We start from the raw sequence: 15,867 nt of genomic DNA on the forward strand, positions 1-15,867 counted from the left end.
TGGCCGCCAGGCCACAGGTGTGCAGCAGGTTCGAGGCATTTTGGAAATGCCTGCTTCCTTCAAAGGTCGCACCGTCCGGAAGGCTGCAGTGGCTTAGGCTTTTGCAGGCTGCACAGCATCATGTCTGCATCTGTTCAGAGAAACGGCTTTTAGCCAGGCTGGGGTCGGAGTGACCACACATTTTGTTTACCTGCAGTCACAGATGCAGAGTATCACTCTTCTGTCCCCTGCTCCCTCCACTTGTGTCATGGGAGGGTGTCCTAAATTTTCCTGTTGGGGACAAACTGAATTTATTGCAATTGATCATTGAGTTTAGATCGTTCTGGATATTTTGTCCTGCCAGGAGTCTAGGAATTTGAAAGTGTTCATAGCAATGTGCATCCTATTTTAGTGTATGTGTGTGTGTATATATATATTTTTTTATTAATTTTTAGAGAGGAAGGGAGAGGGATAGAGATATAGAAACAAAAATGATGAGAATCATTGATCAGCTGCCTCCTGCACGCCCCCTTCTGGGGATTGGGCCCGCAACCCAGGCATGTGCCCTTGGCCAGAATCGAACCTGGGACCCTTCAGTCCGTAGGCCGATGCTCTACCCACTGAGCCAAACCGGCTAGGGCCTATTTTAGTTTATTACCTGGTTATGAAGTCAGTTTGTGATGTGAATGCCCAGTCAATACAGACCATGAATAAAGGGGGAAGGATTTTGCGGTTAAAATGTTTAATTCCTGGGATTTACATTTCTTTGTCTCGAAATAACTCTGGCTGGCTGGCTGACTGTGCATTTTTCCTAAAAATAGGACCAAGGCAAGTGTTGGTTGTTGCTGTGGGATTTCCTCCTTAAAGATCGGCTTTATGCCTAGGTATCCTTTGGGCTTTCTTAACACTTTGGTTTCCTCCTCCCAACTGCATACCAGATCATCAGAATTTGTAAAAAGCTATGTAGCTCTTGAAACTATATTTAATTGAGCAGTCTGGTTCTTCTGATCGCCTTTCTAATGTCAGAGGAGAGTTTTAGCAGGACTCAGTGTGGTGTGGTGGCTCGTGTACCACCTTTGAAGCCAGACTAACCCTTAGTATTGGCTCAGCTACTACCTCTGTGGCCAGAGGCTTTTTTTCTTTTTTAATCCATCGTCCCTCAGTTTCATCACCTGTAAAATGGGGATAATTACAGTACTGCACCCTTAGGGTGGTTGTGAGGATTAGAATTACTGTTTATGAGGCAATTAGTTCAGTGCCTTGCTTTGAATAGATGCTAGGTAAGAGCTTCTCCTGAATTTACAGTATTGGTTAAACTGAGATGCTCTCTCTCCCTTTTTTTTTTTTTAAGATTTATTTTTATTGTTGAAATTATTACAGATGTGCCTCCCTTTCCCCCACTGACCCCTTCTAGCCCACACCTGCCCCACTTCAACTGAGGTTCTTATCCTTGCAATACATAAACATATGAAACATTTTCACTTAGTAACCTCATGTTATGTGTGTCTTTATCCTGTAATATTTTGGGTACTTGCAAATAAGACTTTTCTTAAATATATTTCTCATCTCTCAGCTTTTTAAAAAATTACTGGTAAATATATTTTTATTAATTTCAGAGAGGAAGGGAGAGGGAGAGAGATACAGAAATGATGAGCCCGGCCGGTGTGGCTCAGTGGTTGAGTGTCGACCTCTGAACCAGGAGGTCACCATTGGATTCCCAGTCAGGGCACATCCCTGGGTTGCTGGTTTGATCCCTGGTAGGAGGCGTGCAGGAGGCAGGCGATCAATGATTCTCTCTCGTCATTGATGTTTCTGTTTCTCCCTCTCCCTTCCTCTCTGAAATCAATAAAAATATATTTTGAAAAAAGCTTTCAAGTTCTAGCTTTGCAATATTGTATTTGTATGACTATACCATATGCTGAAAGAATTCCCTTTTTGTGGTTGAGTAGTAATATAGCAAGTTAGCTTAGGTTTCATCCCAGAATCAAGTTTAAGGTAGGTTCTGTATAGAATTGTAATTCCCAAAGTCTGCTAAATAAATCACATGTTTTAAAAAAATGTGCAAAGTATCTCACATTTCATGTGCTGTAGTGAAATTTGTTGCCTTGGGACTTCTGCTGTGTTAATTAAAAGCCGAAAAGCATTTAAATTTTTCTGTAGTTTTACCTGTTTCAGAAAAAAAGCAACAACACAACAAAATTAGACTGCATAAGTGTACAGCTGATTATACTTAAAAAAATAATTTGGAATAATCTGGAAGGGATATGGAGCGTCCTTTATTCAGATGCTGCTTCTAGAAGGAACAGCTTCTCTCCCTCTTCATGTCCCCTGTCCCCCAGCAGCAGCCGGTAAAAACAATAAAACAAAACCTCTCCTTTCTGGAGTTTTTTGTTTTTTTTAAAACATATATTTTTATTGATTTCAGAGAGGAAGGGAGAGGGAGAGAGAGAGATAGAAACATTAATGATGAGAATCATTGATCAGCTGCTTTCTGCAGACCCCCTACTGGGGATCAAGCTGCAATCCAGGCATGTGCCCTGACTGGAATCGAACCCAGGACCTTCAGTCTGCAGGCTGATGCTATCCACAGAGCCAAACCAGCTAGGGCCGTTTCTAGAGCTTTTAAAGAATACCGTAGACCTTCATCTCCGGGTAATCGACCGTAGTGGACGGCACCCCCTAAAACGTCTTCCTAAGGTTCATTGGACACAGCCCTTCAGCTCAAACGGGGTAACTGCGTACCGATACCCGTGGGTATGACTTGCCGTGTGCACTAGTATAAACCTCACCAACCTTCGCTACTAAGAATAAGAAGGATGGGATGCAAGAGTTGAGGGATCTGGAGTGTCCTTTCAGGTCAGGCCACTTCATCAAGTCAAAGGTCACTGAAATAGTTGTTTTTTTGGACGGTGTGCTAGGTACTCAACAGAACATTCTTCTGTAATCAAAGTAATTGAGAAAAGAAAACATGATGACAAGCTGGGTATGAGATGTATACTTATGCTGGAGTGGAGGGTGAGACATTGAAATTTTACATCTCACGGCCTGGCAGGTGTGGCTCGGTTGGTTGGGCATTGTCCTGTGCACCGAAAAGTTGTGGTTCGATTCCCAGTCAGGGCACGTGCCCGGGTTGTGGGCTCAGTCCCCAGTAGAGGGTGTGCAGGAGGCAGCTGATCAATGTTTCGCTCTCACAAAGATATTTCTCTCTCTCCCTCTCCCTTTCTCTAACAATCAATTTAAAAAATGTCATTGGCTCTTAAGAGAACATTGGTAGATGAAACTCAGGGTAGTCTATGAAGGTTTAAAAGACAGCTTAGTGGCCTCAGGAATAACATCTAGGTGGGAGCATGAGCTCCGGAGTCATAATAGGCCTCAGCAGTGATCGATGTTTCTCTCTCTCTCTCTCTCTCTCTCTCCCCCCCCCCTTCCTTCCTTCCTCCCTCTCTCCCCCCCCTCCCTCCCTCCCTCTTCCTTCCTCTCTCTCTAAAAATCTATTCTTTAAAAAATCTTTAAAAAATGTACATCTCATTGGGGAGAGCCAAGAAACTTTAGTCATTAGGAGATCCTTCAGGAGCACTGAGTATTAGGGGACAGTGGTTCTTAAAACACTTGGCATACTGTCTTACAAAACTATCTTATCCAAGAAATGCAAATCCTAAACATAAAAGCAACTCCACTAACAGGCAACTGTGGTCACTTGTAGTTTTATTTTTCTACATAAAGTTTATCCCAAACCAGATTACTTATTTGGATGATAACAGAGTCAGATTTTCATTGAAAATGTTCATGGCCAGGAAATATTGCACTTTCCCGTGGAATGCAGACTTCAGGTGTTTTTCTAGAAACAATTTATAATAAATATTACTTCATTTAGATTTTAAACATTTCAACTGAAAATCCCTAAGACAGAAGTTTAGAAAGATAGTAGAAACCTCAGTGAGTGTTTACAGAATCCCAGTTTCACTACTAATGGCGGTAATGGGAAGTGGCTGGGACGCGGGCTGATCTCCCACCGCGGAATGAACCATCTCCCTGTAAACCGGTGTGCCCCTTCCTGGCCAGGGAAGGTGAGGAAGCTCTGAGAACCTCCCTGGGCCTGGCACTGCCCGGTGAGGTAGGTTGGTCAGCCGATAAATGATCCCGTGACGTGAGTCTTCTCATTCTCATCCGGCAGATTGGGAATTGGAAGCCGGAAGGATTTCGGTGACTTGCTCCTGGTCACTCAGCATAAATGAGATATGAATCCAGGTCCTCCTTCAAACAGACGCTCTCTGAGGTGGTGATGCCGAGATTAGACGAGATTAGAACCCTTTTATATACTTGGCCGGGCGCACGGTGGATGACATCCTCTTGGCCAATGATAACTTCAAATAGTGCTTCCTAGAGCATAACTAATTATGTTTGAAGTAGTTAAAGGAAAACACATCTTTCCATCCTTAGAACCCAAGCTGGAGGAGGAGATTGCTAAATGGTTCTCCTATCAATATGACCTGAAGGAGATTCTCTTTCTCAGTGACTTTTTTCTACCTCCTAGACTTCCTTAGAGACCTCAGCTCTCCCACCTCTGCAGGAGGAGAGAAGAGGGGTAGTAATTACCTTTGGTATGTGGGTGTTGGCTAATCTTTTATCTTTTAACAGGGCTCGAAGGTGATGATGTAGGAAAGGAAGAATCTGAAGTGGACTAGTGCTGGGAGGTGTGGAGGGTGGGAAATCATAAAGCACCGTGTGAGCTGCCCGTCACTCCTCGGCCCTTTCCAGAGGCTCGGGGGGTGCAGCAGGGGCCGGAGGGGTGCCCACTGCTGGTGGGACACCAGATGGGGGCCCCGGGACACGGTCTCCACTCGTGCTTCTGTGTAGTAGGGAGTAGTGGTTCCATCTAATCGGATGGATCTACTGGACACAAGCTAGGAGCTGCTGTTGAATGAAATCACACTGAGTCATTGCTCTTCACTCCTCCTCATTGGCCTGTCGGTTATTTATGGATGGCCTTTTGGGGACATCTGTTCAACAGTATTTATAAACATTCTCTGTATTCCAAGTGCCATGGATACAGGAAAGAAGAAGACACATTTCAGGGACCTTACCTTTCATGGAGCTTGCGGGGGGAGGAGAGGAAGGGATGGAGAGATGGAAAATAAAACAAGAAAACATGAGAGGGGGTGTAAGTAGGATAATGTGACTGGGGTGGCCAGGGAAGTGGGTGGACAGTTCAGCTCAGACCTGCTGATCCGAGGGAGCTGGTCCTGTGAAGGTTTGTGAGCGGAGCATTTCGAGTGGGAAGAACTCCTAGGCCCTGGTACCTGGGCCTGGAGGGGGCCGGGAGGCTGGTGGCCGGGGGCCGTGAGGAGCTGAGTGGAGAGAGGGACCGCCGGGCAGCTTCCGTGGGTGGGGCGGAGAGCTCAGGTGGCCTGGGAAGGGAGGTGGCAGCCACTGGAAGAGTTTTAAGCTGTAAAAGTGACATAATGGGGTTAGAAGTGCCCGCTCTGGCTGTGTGGAGAATGGCTTGTGGAGGTGGGAAGGCAGGGAGAGAGCTCCCGCCGCAGGAAAGTGCAGAAAACCACCCAGACGAACTCGGGTTCCCGCACCAGCCACGGGCCCAGCGGGTGGTGTGGGCAGCCGTGAACCCAGTCAGCACAGTTTGCCCTTGTTTAAACACTCAGAGTCCCTGGGGCGAGAGAAGAAACCGATACCTCCCCGGGCTGGGGAATAAGCCCGAGTCCGGACAGGGGACCGCTGGTCCCTAAGAAACCGCGCGGTGTTATCTCACTAGAGCTCTGCGGGCGGAGAGCAGCCGCCGTCCCTTCTGTCGCCGTGGCTCTGTGACACTGAGCGGAGCGCGCAGGTTTCTTAAGGAAGCCCTAACCCTAACCTTAATGCTTGGCACCAGCCTTACTTGTGACCACGTGGCCATCCCGGACGCTTCCGACGCGCTCACCTAACAGTTCCCTGACCGGTTTTAAAAACCAGTGACATCTTCATTTCACTGACAGAGATGCAGAGTAGCACGTGATTTAGGAAACTGAAGAGAGCCGACTTGAGTTCTAGAAAGGGCTCCTCCAGCCAGTGTTTTTCTGCACAAGATCTAGGTAGATGGTCATTTTTGGATAGTCCGTTGATTTCCCGGGAAGGGAGCTATTTTGGACAACACTATATTAAAGGGAGCGAGGATCCTTCTCTGGTAGGTTTTGCTTGTTGCCTTCAGCAGCCAGAGACCTGGGCGCTGTAGCCACTGCCCTTCCATTCTTCCATTTCCTCCCATAGCTTCCATCCCTGAGTCAGCGTCCCTCCTCTCCAGTCCAGGCTCCTCTTCTGCTTTACCCTGCTCTTGCCTGGGCTGATGTAATCCTCTCGTGAGTGAACCACTTCTCTCTCTCTCTCTCTCTCTCTCTCTCTCTCTCTCTCTCTCTCTCTCTCTCTCCCTAGGACATGCTTAGAGAGGAACAATTATGGGAGGGGGGGAGGAAGAGAGGGAGGTGGGGAGAGGAAGAGAGAGAGAGAAACATGGATTGGTTGCCTTCAGGGGATTAAACCTGCAACTCGGAATGTGCCCTGACGGAACCAAACCAGCAACATTTGGGTGCACAGGACTGTGCTCACGACCGAGCCACTCTGGCCGGCGTGAATCACCTCTTTACAGCCTCCTCTCTGTTGGAGCTTATCTTTGAATTGAAAGCTAATTTAATAGTTGTAAGTGGTACCCATTGTTTCAGTTTACATTTATCCCCCCCTCAGGTTTTATCATTTATATCATCTTATGTGATCTGTCTGTTATATCCTCTGTTCTTCTTTTAAAAATATCTTTAAGTTGATTTTAGAGAGAGGAAGGGGAGGTGGGGTAGGGGTGAGAGGAATAGATTTGTTGTTCCACTTATTATGCATTCTTTGGTTGATCCTTGTGAGTGCCCTGACCGTCCAGCCCACAACCTTGGCACACGGGACGATGTTCTAACCAACTGAGCTTCCCGCCCCGGGCTGTGCTCCACTTAGTTTACTCCATTACATATTGGTGGATTGATCTCTTCTCCTGCAGTTCGTACTTAAAAAGTTGAAGTTCCTGACTTACAAGTCGGAAGGAAGTTGGCGTTTTAAAGTCACCGAGAAGGGCTGATCTGGCGCCTCTACCAGGGAGGAAAGCCCGTATGCGGTGGCTGGGCGCTGTGAGCGTTCGCAGCGCCCCAGCAGCTTCCTCCGGGTGTCCAGTGAGACGCTCTGTGCCTCTGTGAAGGCTGGCCGTTGCTTTGATCTATGGTTGCTGCACTCTATGACGGAGAGAACTGAGCTCAGCAGTTCCCAGGCACGAACGCTGCAGCTTGAGTCAGAGAGAAGAATCCCGTTTCTCACAGCCTTTCCCAGGGGCGTTAAGGAGGGACCCATTCTGCTGCTCCGCATGGGAAAGAAGCGAATGAAGTGCGGTCTGTTTCCTTGGGATATGGGGTGTCATGGTGTATTAGCAACTCCCAAGCATCCGGAAAAGATGGCATTTTGGAAGGAAGGTTACTATAGGTTAGTTTTTGTTTTCCATTCGTTTACACCTCTTGGCTGACACTTCAGTCTGTCTCAGATCACATTTCTTTCCCCCCATTTCTGAATTCCCATCTTACCTACAAGTCTCATCCATGCAAATTAGTGCTAAGTTGTTCTCTGACTTTCCATGGGTAAATTTACCTTCCTTAGGAGATGTTTCTCTCTCACACAGGCAGCATGTAGTAGGCCTTTTAAATGATGACACAGTTCATACACCACAAAATCCACCCTGTGAGGCGGTGGCGGGGGGACCTTTTCCTGCCACGGACCATTGGATATTTATAACATCACTCACGGGCCATACAGGATTATCAACTTAAAAATTAGCCTGCTGTATTGGGCGAAACATTGCATTAACTCACCCCTAAGGCCTTGGCAGGGCCAGACCCAAGGATTTCCCGGGCCTTACTCAGCCCAGCCCGCGGCCGACGTTCCCCACCCCTGCTGTAAAGTGTGCAGTTCAGTGGCTCCAGTGCCCTCAGAAGGTTGTTAACTTCATCTCTAACTCCACAACGTTTCATCACCCAAAAGGAAGTCCCTCCAGCCCCTGCAACCACTCATCTGCTCTGCCTCTTAGTGCTTTGCGCCCCCCCCCCCCATGGCCTCTTAGATTAGAATCCAGATTCTTCTTGGGGCCTTAGAATAATGGTTCTCAGCTTGTAGGCTGTGGGCCAGCAGCGTCAGCATCACAGGGGAGCTTGTTGGAAATGCAGAATCTATAACACACACACACACACACACACACACACACACACACACACACACGGCAATGCACACTCGCAGGCCCTCCCCATCTGCTGAATCGGAAACTCGGGCTGGCCCAGCATCTGTGATGAGCAGCTCTGTCCACACCGAAGTTGAGGACCCGTGGCCTTCGAAGTCCTGCATGATCCGGCCTCTGAATTACTGTCTTCGGAATCTGGAACCCTTTCCCTGTGCTCCCTCTAGTGACCTTCCTCGTCCACAGACGTGACCGACTCCATCCTTCCTCGGTCTTTCCCTGGCTGGTTCCTCTGCCTGGGCCTAGCCAGGCTCCTGCTCTCATTCAGGTGAGCTCGTGTTCGGGCCCCTCCCTGACCTGGCAGGTGTGGGAGTCACTGCCTCTCCCGCTTGCCCTCCACATCCCCCTCCACCTTCCCCCACCCTGCTTCCTGCCGAAGGTTGATTTCCACAAACTGCTCCCCAGGCCACCTGACTGCTGTCGAGTGACCAGTGGAGAGAGGTGGGGGGTAGACGAGGGAGGGAGCCGCGTGGGCCATTGAGCGACTTGCTGCCTCCCCGGGGGCCGGCCGTGTCCCTCTCCACACAGTGCTCTGTCTCTCTTGAATGTTGTACTGTGTGCTGTCCTAGCTATTCGGTGAGGATCAGTTCTGTTAGAACTTAGACTATGAAATGGTGGCTTATAAATAGTGAATGAATGAAGAACCTTGAGACAAGTGGGATGACTTGTTAAAGTCATGATATAAGCTGGAGAAAGGAGGAGGGACACACTGATTTCTCTCAGCGTCTAGCTGTGCTTTCCGCTGTAGCATTTGCCATACCGGAAAGAACACTTACTGTGAAACTCCATCAGAGGTAAATCTGTGAAATGCAGTCACAGCTAAAGAATTTATTAATCATAAACAAACACTTACTACTTCCTTGTTACATACCAGCCACATTCATGGTGCTGAGGATAGCGCATGGAACAGACAAAACCCTGGACTGTTTTAATAGGGAAGACATAAAAACATGTTAAATAACTGTAATAATTAAATATAGTATGTCAGCGACTGTGCCAAGAAGAGACGTAAAGCAGGGAAGTGGCATTTAGCAGGGCGGCCAGGGAGGCCTCACTGAGAAGGCGACATCTGAGTGGCCTGCAGGGAAGAACATTGCAAACAGGAACAGAAGTGCTCGGGCCCTGAGCGGGGAACGTGCCTGGCGTGTGAGGAACAGCTAGGGGGAGGGGGTGGAACAGAGCGCGCGCGGGGGATTAGGAGATGAGGGCTGAGAGGGAATGGGGGCAGGTGTTGGTGTGGGCAGGATCAGGCAGCTAATCCAAAACAAACTCTAACTCTGCCTCCCCCTCCCCCCTCCGTCCTCATAGTCACACAACAAAGCAACCTGGTTTCTTCCTGAATTGACTTTCTCACTAATCACTGAATTGTCCAGTTCCCACACAACCCTTCCCCCCACCCTCACTTAGTCACCACCGCCTGTCTTCTGTCGAATCTGCCTTTTCTGCTAGGTCCCCACCCGCTGCCCTCATGCAGGCCCTCACGTCATGCCTGGATTGCTAACGTCCAGCTTGCAGGCTGGTGTAAACATGCTGGCTTTTACTCTGACACCGAATAAACACCTAACATAATGGTAGCTCTTAGGGAACTTAAAGACTCTTATTTTGAAGACGAGGAGGCTGAGATTCGGGAGGTGACATTATTTCCCTAAGGTTGTCTAACTAATTATTAACAAATCTGGGGTTAGGCCCCAGATCTCCTGCCCGGGAACCGGCAGCAATGTCACATGGCTGGCCCAGCATCCAGGGCCTCACACAGTTAGAAAGTCACCCCGGAGCTAATCTTCATGCAGACAAGGTAGAGATGGGGTCACCGCATGTGCTGCCATTCATGCCAGTATTAATTCTGGGGCTTTTGGGGGGTAGTGATCGTAAACAGAACACACCTCGTCATTCTTATTTGTAATGACGCTTTTAAAGAAACAACGCTGTGGTTTCCCAGCAGGTGAAAGACCAGATCTCTATTCGAGTTTGGGCTGCTGTGGTTAAACAGAGCCGTTCCTAGTATTTTTCTGCTGCGTGGACAGCTTAAAGGGTGGAGGATGGATCAGAAGAACAGACTTGTACCCCGACCCTCTCCTTAGCAGCTAAGTAGATCACTTCTCTGAGTCCTCTTTAAAGGACTTATGTATAAAGAGAAAACAATACCTGTACTGTCTATCTGAGACTCGATGTGCGTTTTGAGATGATGTGTGTGCCAGCACTCGGACAGGTGGCATTGACCGGGTAAGGTGCCGATCTTACGTAATGATGGCCGTTTATTTGTTGAGACTCTGTGTTTAGTAGGCAGACTGTATATTAAGTATTTCTGTATTTCATAAACACCTAAGTCTCATATTTACAGGGAAAACAGTTATTATTCTTGAAGAGTTGAACTTCAAAGAAAGTTTTGGTGTGGGTGGGGAATATAGAGGAGAGACGTCCTGTTTCATGCTGAAGTGTAAATTGTTTATCTCTGACACTAAATACATTTGCTGTACGTTTGCCAGAGCAGCAGCCGGTGGGATTCTGTGAGTTTAGTTCATCTTTGTTGTTTATCTAATGCTTGGCCATTTTTGTGTAACAGTTTCAAAGTTTTGCCTTGTTGGCCAAGCTGAGGCCTAGAACCGTGTATCTCTGTGCAAACTTGGTGTCATTAGCTGGAGGGTTCTGACCTCATATGGGAACTCAGCTGTTTTTCATTCGTTTTATTTATTGTTTCAACAGAATCCACCTTTGTAACTTTTCTGGGTTACCTTCTAGTTGTAATGGGTTACCTTCTATGTTTTATAGGTTAATATTTTTTTTAAATAAATTTTTATTGATTTCAGAGAGGAAGGGAGAGTGAGAGAGGGATAGAAACATCAATGAGGAGAGAGAATCATTGATTGGCTGCCTCCTGCAAGCCCCCTACTGGGGATTGAGCCCGAAACCTGGGCATGTGCCTTTGACTGGAATCGAACCCGGGACCCTTCACTCCGCAGGCCAATGTTCTATCCACTGAGCAAACTGGCTAGGTCTCTAGGTTACTTTCTATGTTATACACATTTATGGGGATTAAGAGCTTTGGTTGCAAGAAGTGGAGACTTGGATTCCCTTAAGAAAAGATGGTTTAATGCAAGGAGGAGCCAGGAAGCTCCCAGGGATGAGCCAGTTCCTCCCGGCCCCTGTGTCCTCCCCCCTTCTCCCCCCCACTTTCTCTTGTGCACGTCTTCTCTTCCCACTTCAGCCAAATCCTGAGGCATCCAGTCTGGTGTCTTAGCCAGTTTCCACCATCATCCCTAATGGGACGCTGCCTTCTTTACAACAAGGGGCCGAGTGCAGCCTTCTCGGTTCTGGGGTGACGGGCGGGCAGTTGAAGCTGGAAGGGGCAGTCGTGTGGCTGTTGTATGATGGTCTCGTGTCGTTGTGATCACAGTACAGATCTTACTCTTCTGCTTTTTACAGCCTTAAAACCCAAACCTCCCCCAAAATCTCGTAGAGTCTCACTAATTATTTTTGCATAACGTGCTGTACTGGTCCATCAGGCTCATAGTCCAGGGCCTTGGCATGCTCTATCTTTGATTGGAATTATTTTCACAGGATAAAGTGTCACAGTGGGGTTACTCTTTCAAATGGTTTGTTCTTCTGTTCCTGATGCATACTGATTGCGCTGAGTAGGTGCTCATTGAGTTGCATGCACATCGTAGGTACCCACTGAGTTGAATGAGCCATAGGGGTTTACTGACTGGCATTGCCATCAACAATTTGCTTCTGCAGCAGTGGGAATTAACAGCACTTTTCTTTCTTTCTTTCTTTCTTTCTTTCTTTCTTTCTTTCTTTCTTTCTTTTCTTTTTTGGTAATTTAATAGGTGTGAAAACTTGCATTCTTCAGTAGCAGTGTTTTTTAAGATGCAATGTCTATTTTTACTGGGAAAAGATTGTTAATGAGTTTTAGATTTAAATCCTCTGCTGGCCTGAATGTTTGTCTGCAAGGTCAGAAACGTTGTGGCATGACAGCCGGTCATTTCTGCTTACACCTGGTTGGTGAGGACATGCTCTGAAGTCGCTATTTAACTTGCTTAAACATTTTGGGTTTAAATTGTTGACTAGGGAATGTATGCGCATGGTGTAAACATTGCCCTCCAAGGTCTGTCCCGTTTCCGTCTTGCCTTCAGACGCTTTACATCCTATGTTCTTATGCAGCCGTCGTACATTCCTTTGTATCTGTGCATGAGTGTGTGTGTATGATCTCCCCCATCACCTTTACAGGATTGGTAGGAAGATCTGCATGTAGTGTGCGCCTGGCACATGCTAAGAACTGTATAAGGATTTGGTAGACAAATCCCATAAGTAAAATGTCAGAGAAGGGTTTAATTTCACCTTCCGTGTGAACTGGTTTGACTGTCCCCCAGGCTCCCAGGCTGCTGCAGGCTTTGCTCCTGAGGGGGCAGGACCCTAGTGGGCAGGGCCCCACCCCCACTCGCGGCCAGGGTGAGCCCGACTGTTCTGTTGAACATTTGCACCTGGGCCTGTTTGGGGACGGGAAGCGAAGGCGAACACCGCCAGTGTGGGCAGTCGGTAACTCTTGTGCTTTCTCTTTGTTTCCAGATGTTTCTTACCGTGTACCTCAGCAACAACGAGCAGCACTTTACAGAAGTACCCGTGACCCCAGAAACGATATGCAGGGATGTGGTGGACCTGTGCAAGGAGCCCGGCGAGAGCGACTGCCATTTGGCCGAAGTGTGGTGTGGCTCAGGTGGGAGGGCCGGGCAGCCTGTGCTCGGTTCCGCGTCTCTTATGGCTCCTGCTGGACGTGGCGGGGATGCTCACGCTTCCCCACAGAGGAGCTGGAGAGCAGCGTGTCCCTCAGGAGACACGTCCCCTCCAGCTTCGCTGTGACATAGGACGTCTCTGTTCTCTTTCTGCATCACCGTGGCGACACCACAGTAGGAAAGGTCAGAGGGCAGGCAGCTGACACCCAGTGGGAGCGGCTGGGTGCTCCTAGGGTTTGTATGCCGAGGCTCTGCCTGATTAGAAACGTGCGGCCTCCTGATTGTCTTGCCCTCTCGAAGGTTTGTAGGCTTTTCGGGAGAGCTGCTCAGTGTAGTTACTGTGGTGGCAGAGGGCACTGGTGCAATCATAGGCCTTATACACGGAGTGGCCAGATGATTACGATCTCTGAACGCATAATAATCTGGCCACTCAGTGTATATCCTATATAATAAAAGGCTAATATGCAAATTGTCCCCTTGACCAGGAGTTCGACCAGCAGGCAGGCCAGCCAACCGCCCATGTCCCCTTCCCCTGGCCAGGCTGGCCGGACCCCACCCATGCACGAATTCATGCACCGGGCCTCTAGCACACACACACACACACACACACACACACACACACACACACACACTCTGAGTGGCCAGATTATTATGCGTTCAGAGATCATAATAATCTGGCCACTCGGTGTATGAAGCCTTGAAATCATTCCCTCATTGTAGTTCTTTGCAGCTCGGAAGTGGGGCGGCCTGGTTTCTTTGGCCCCTTAGGAGTTTGTAGGCCTGGGAGTAATTTTTCCCGAGTTCTGCTCGTTCCTGCACAGCCTGGGTGAGCTCCCGCGGTTCCCCCTTTCTCCGCTGGGGGTGCAGGTTACACACTGCGCTCGTTGGGCTCAAACCGGCCACGAAACCTGACTTCAGCTGAGCGCCCGGCTCCCCTGCACGTCCTCGTACCTGTCTGTGGTTGCCTTTCCCACCCTTGGGTGTTCTAGAAGGTCTTCTCGCTCCATGCATCGCTTATTTTTTTAACCTTCACCTAAGAGCTAGATTAGACCATTTGCATAAAGAAATCCAAGTGATCCTTTTAAATGAGAATCTGATCGTTGGACTTTCGTATTGACACCCCGAAGAGCTTTCTCTTCTACTTAGAATAAAATCCAAACGCTCGATCCTGGATGGTGGGTCTTAAAGGCTTGCTGTCTTTGTTGTCATTGGTCCTGTTTCCCTCCCTGCCCCTCCTGCAGCTTTTTTATATTCACGAGTGAACCACACTCAGCTCTTGCCCGCCCCAGAGCCAGTGGCACTAGCTGTTCCCACGACCTGGCTTGCTTCCCTCCGGATTGTCAGTGCTGCGCCCTCCGGCCCTTGGGGTTTTAGTTAAAACGTTCCCTCCTCGGAGAGCCTTTGCCCGAGCATCTTGCAAAAGTAGCCAGGACGTTCTCTGTGATGTCATCCTGGTTTAATCCTCTGTGTACACACATCGCTCTGTGTGTGTGTGTGTTTATCACTTTATTGCCTTTTTGATCCCTGTCGCCCCAAACACATGCACTAGCGTGTAGACTCCCTGAGAGAGAGAGAGATCCTGCTTCCCTGCTCATTGCTGCCCGCAGCGCTCGGAGAGTGCCTGGCACGTAGTAGGTGCTGGTGCTCAGTCAGTGCTCACTGAAGGAGTCAATGAGCTCGCATTCACCCTGCCTTACACTTCCCCCGGTGATTGGAACCACCCACCCGAGTCCCTGCATTTCCTGCTTCTGCAGGCGCCTCAGGTTCTGTCTGAAGGTGCCTGTCCTCCTCCTGACGTGCATGGGGGAGAGGAGAATGTTCCCTTTGCCAAGGCTCTTCCTGGAGCTCTGGATTCCGCCGCCTCCCTTTCCTCTCCTATCTCTGCTCACTTGAGGTCCTGAACCCATATTATGTGACGATGGTTAGGATTTTTTTCCTTCTAACTTTTTAAGTTAAAAAAGGTGGAGAGCATCTGAATATGTGTTTTTTTAACATCCATAGAATGGAAGTGTCTTCCCCAAGTCCATCCCCTGATCACTTGGTGTAATTGCTGTGACTTTAGCCGATCGCTTTTCAGACTTCTCTGCATCTGTACGTAGCTATAGAAATAGTTTTGTGGGTTATGCCTTCCTCTGTTTCTGCTTTATGTGAATAGTACCATGTGTATCAATACCCTGCCCTGTACTGTTTTACCTGCCAACAGAGCTTGGAGGTACTGTAAGATGTGTCCATTTACATCATTTTTTCTAATAATCACATCATCTTTCACAGTATGCATAAGCTACGGTTGACTTAACCATTTCTTTATTCATAAACATTTACATGAATCCTGCTCTTGTTTTTGTAAATGCTGCAGTAAAACCCTCGTAGGAGCCTCTGGGTCCCGTGCGAGCATTTCTGTGGAGTAGGTAACAGGTGGGGTGCCTGGTTGAGGGGTCACGCGTTTAAAATTTAATGCATTGCCAGGTTTCCCTCAACAAAGGCTACAGAAGCTCACGGTCCTGCCAGCTCTTCCTAAAAGCATCCTCATCACCAGTTGATGGAATAACACGTTCCTCTTTGCTGAGCTGATGCTGCCCTTCTGAGAATTCATTCATTAGCCGTTTGGGTCTCACTTTTAAAAACTGGTTTCTCCGGAGCCTCCGCTCAGGCTTCCCTTGGCTTTGGCCTTTTCCCTCTTGACTTGTCGACATCAAACACAAAGACGGACCGAAAACCTGCTGTTGTAGGCCTCGGGCCACGTTATCCGCTTTGTGGGGAAATTCTTTCCTGACTCCAAGGCCGTAAGCATATTCTTCTGGTAATTTATGCCACAAGTTTTACGTTCTTTTCCTTCCTCCCTTTCCCTCACCT

General features: G+C 48.3%; 1 protein-coding gene across 2 annotated transcripts in view; it reads left to right on the forward strand.

The window, feature by feature from the left end:
• Positions 1-15,867, forward strand: part of TP53BP2 (tumor protein p53 binding protein 2) — a 109,169-nt gene that overhangs the window by 64,344 nt on the left and 28,958 nt on the right. For both annotated transcript variants that reach the window (XM_028158015.2, XM_028158014.2), the window contains one exon: positions 12,851-12,998. In XM_028158015.2, the coding sequence (XP_028013816.2) occupies positions 12,851-12,998 (148 nt within the window). The remainder of the gene's footprint in view (positions 1-12,850; positions 12,999-15,867) is intronic.

Source organism: Eptesicus fuscus, chromosome 24 (assembly GCF_027574615.1).
Source record: "Eptesicus fuscus isolate TK198812 chromosome 24, DD_ASM_mEF_20220401, whole genome shotgun sequence".
Taxonomy (NCBI): Eukaryota; Metazoa; Chordata; class Mammalia; order Chiroptera; family Vespertilionidae; genus Eptesicus; species Eptesicus fuscus.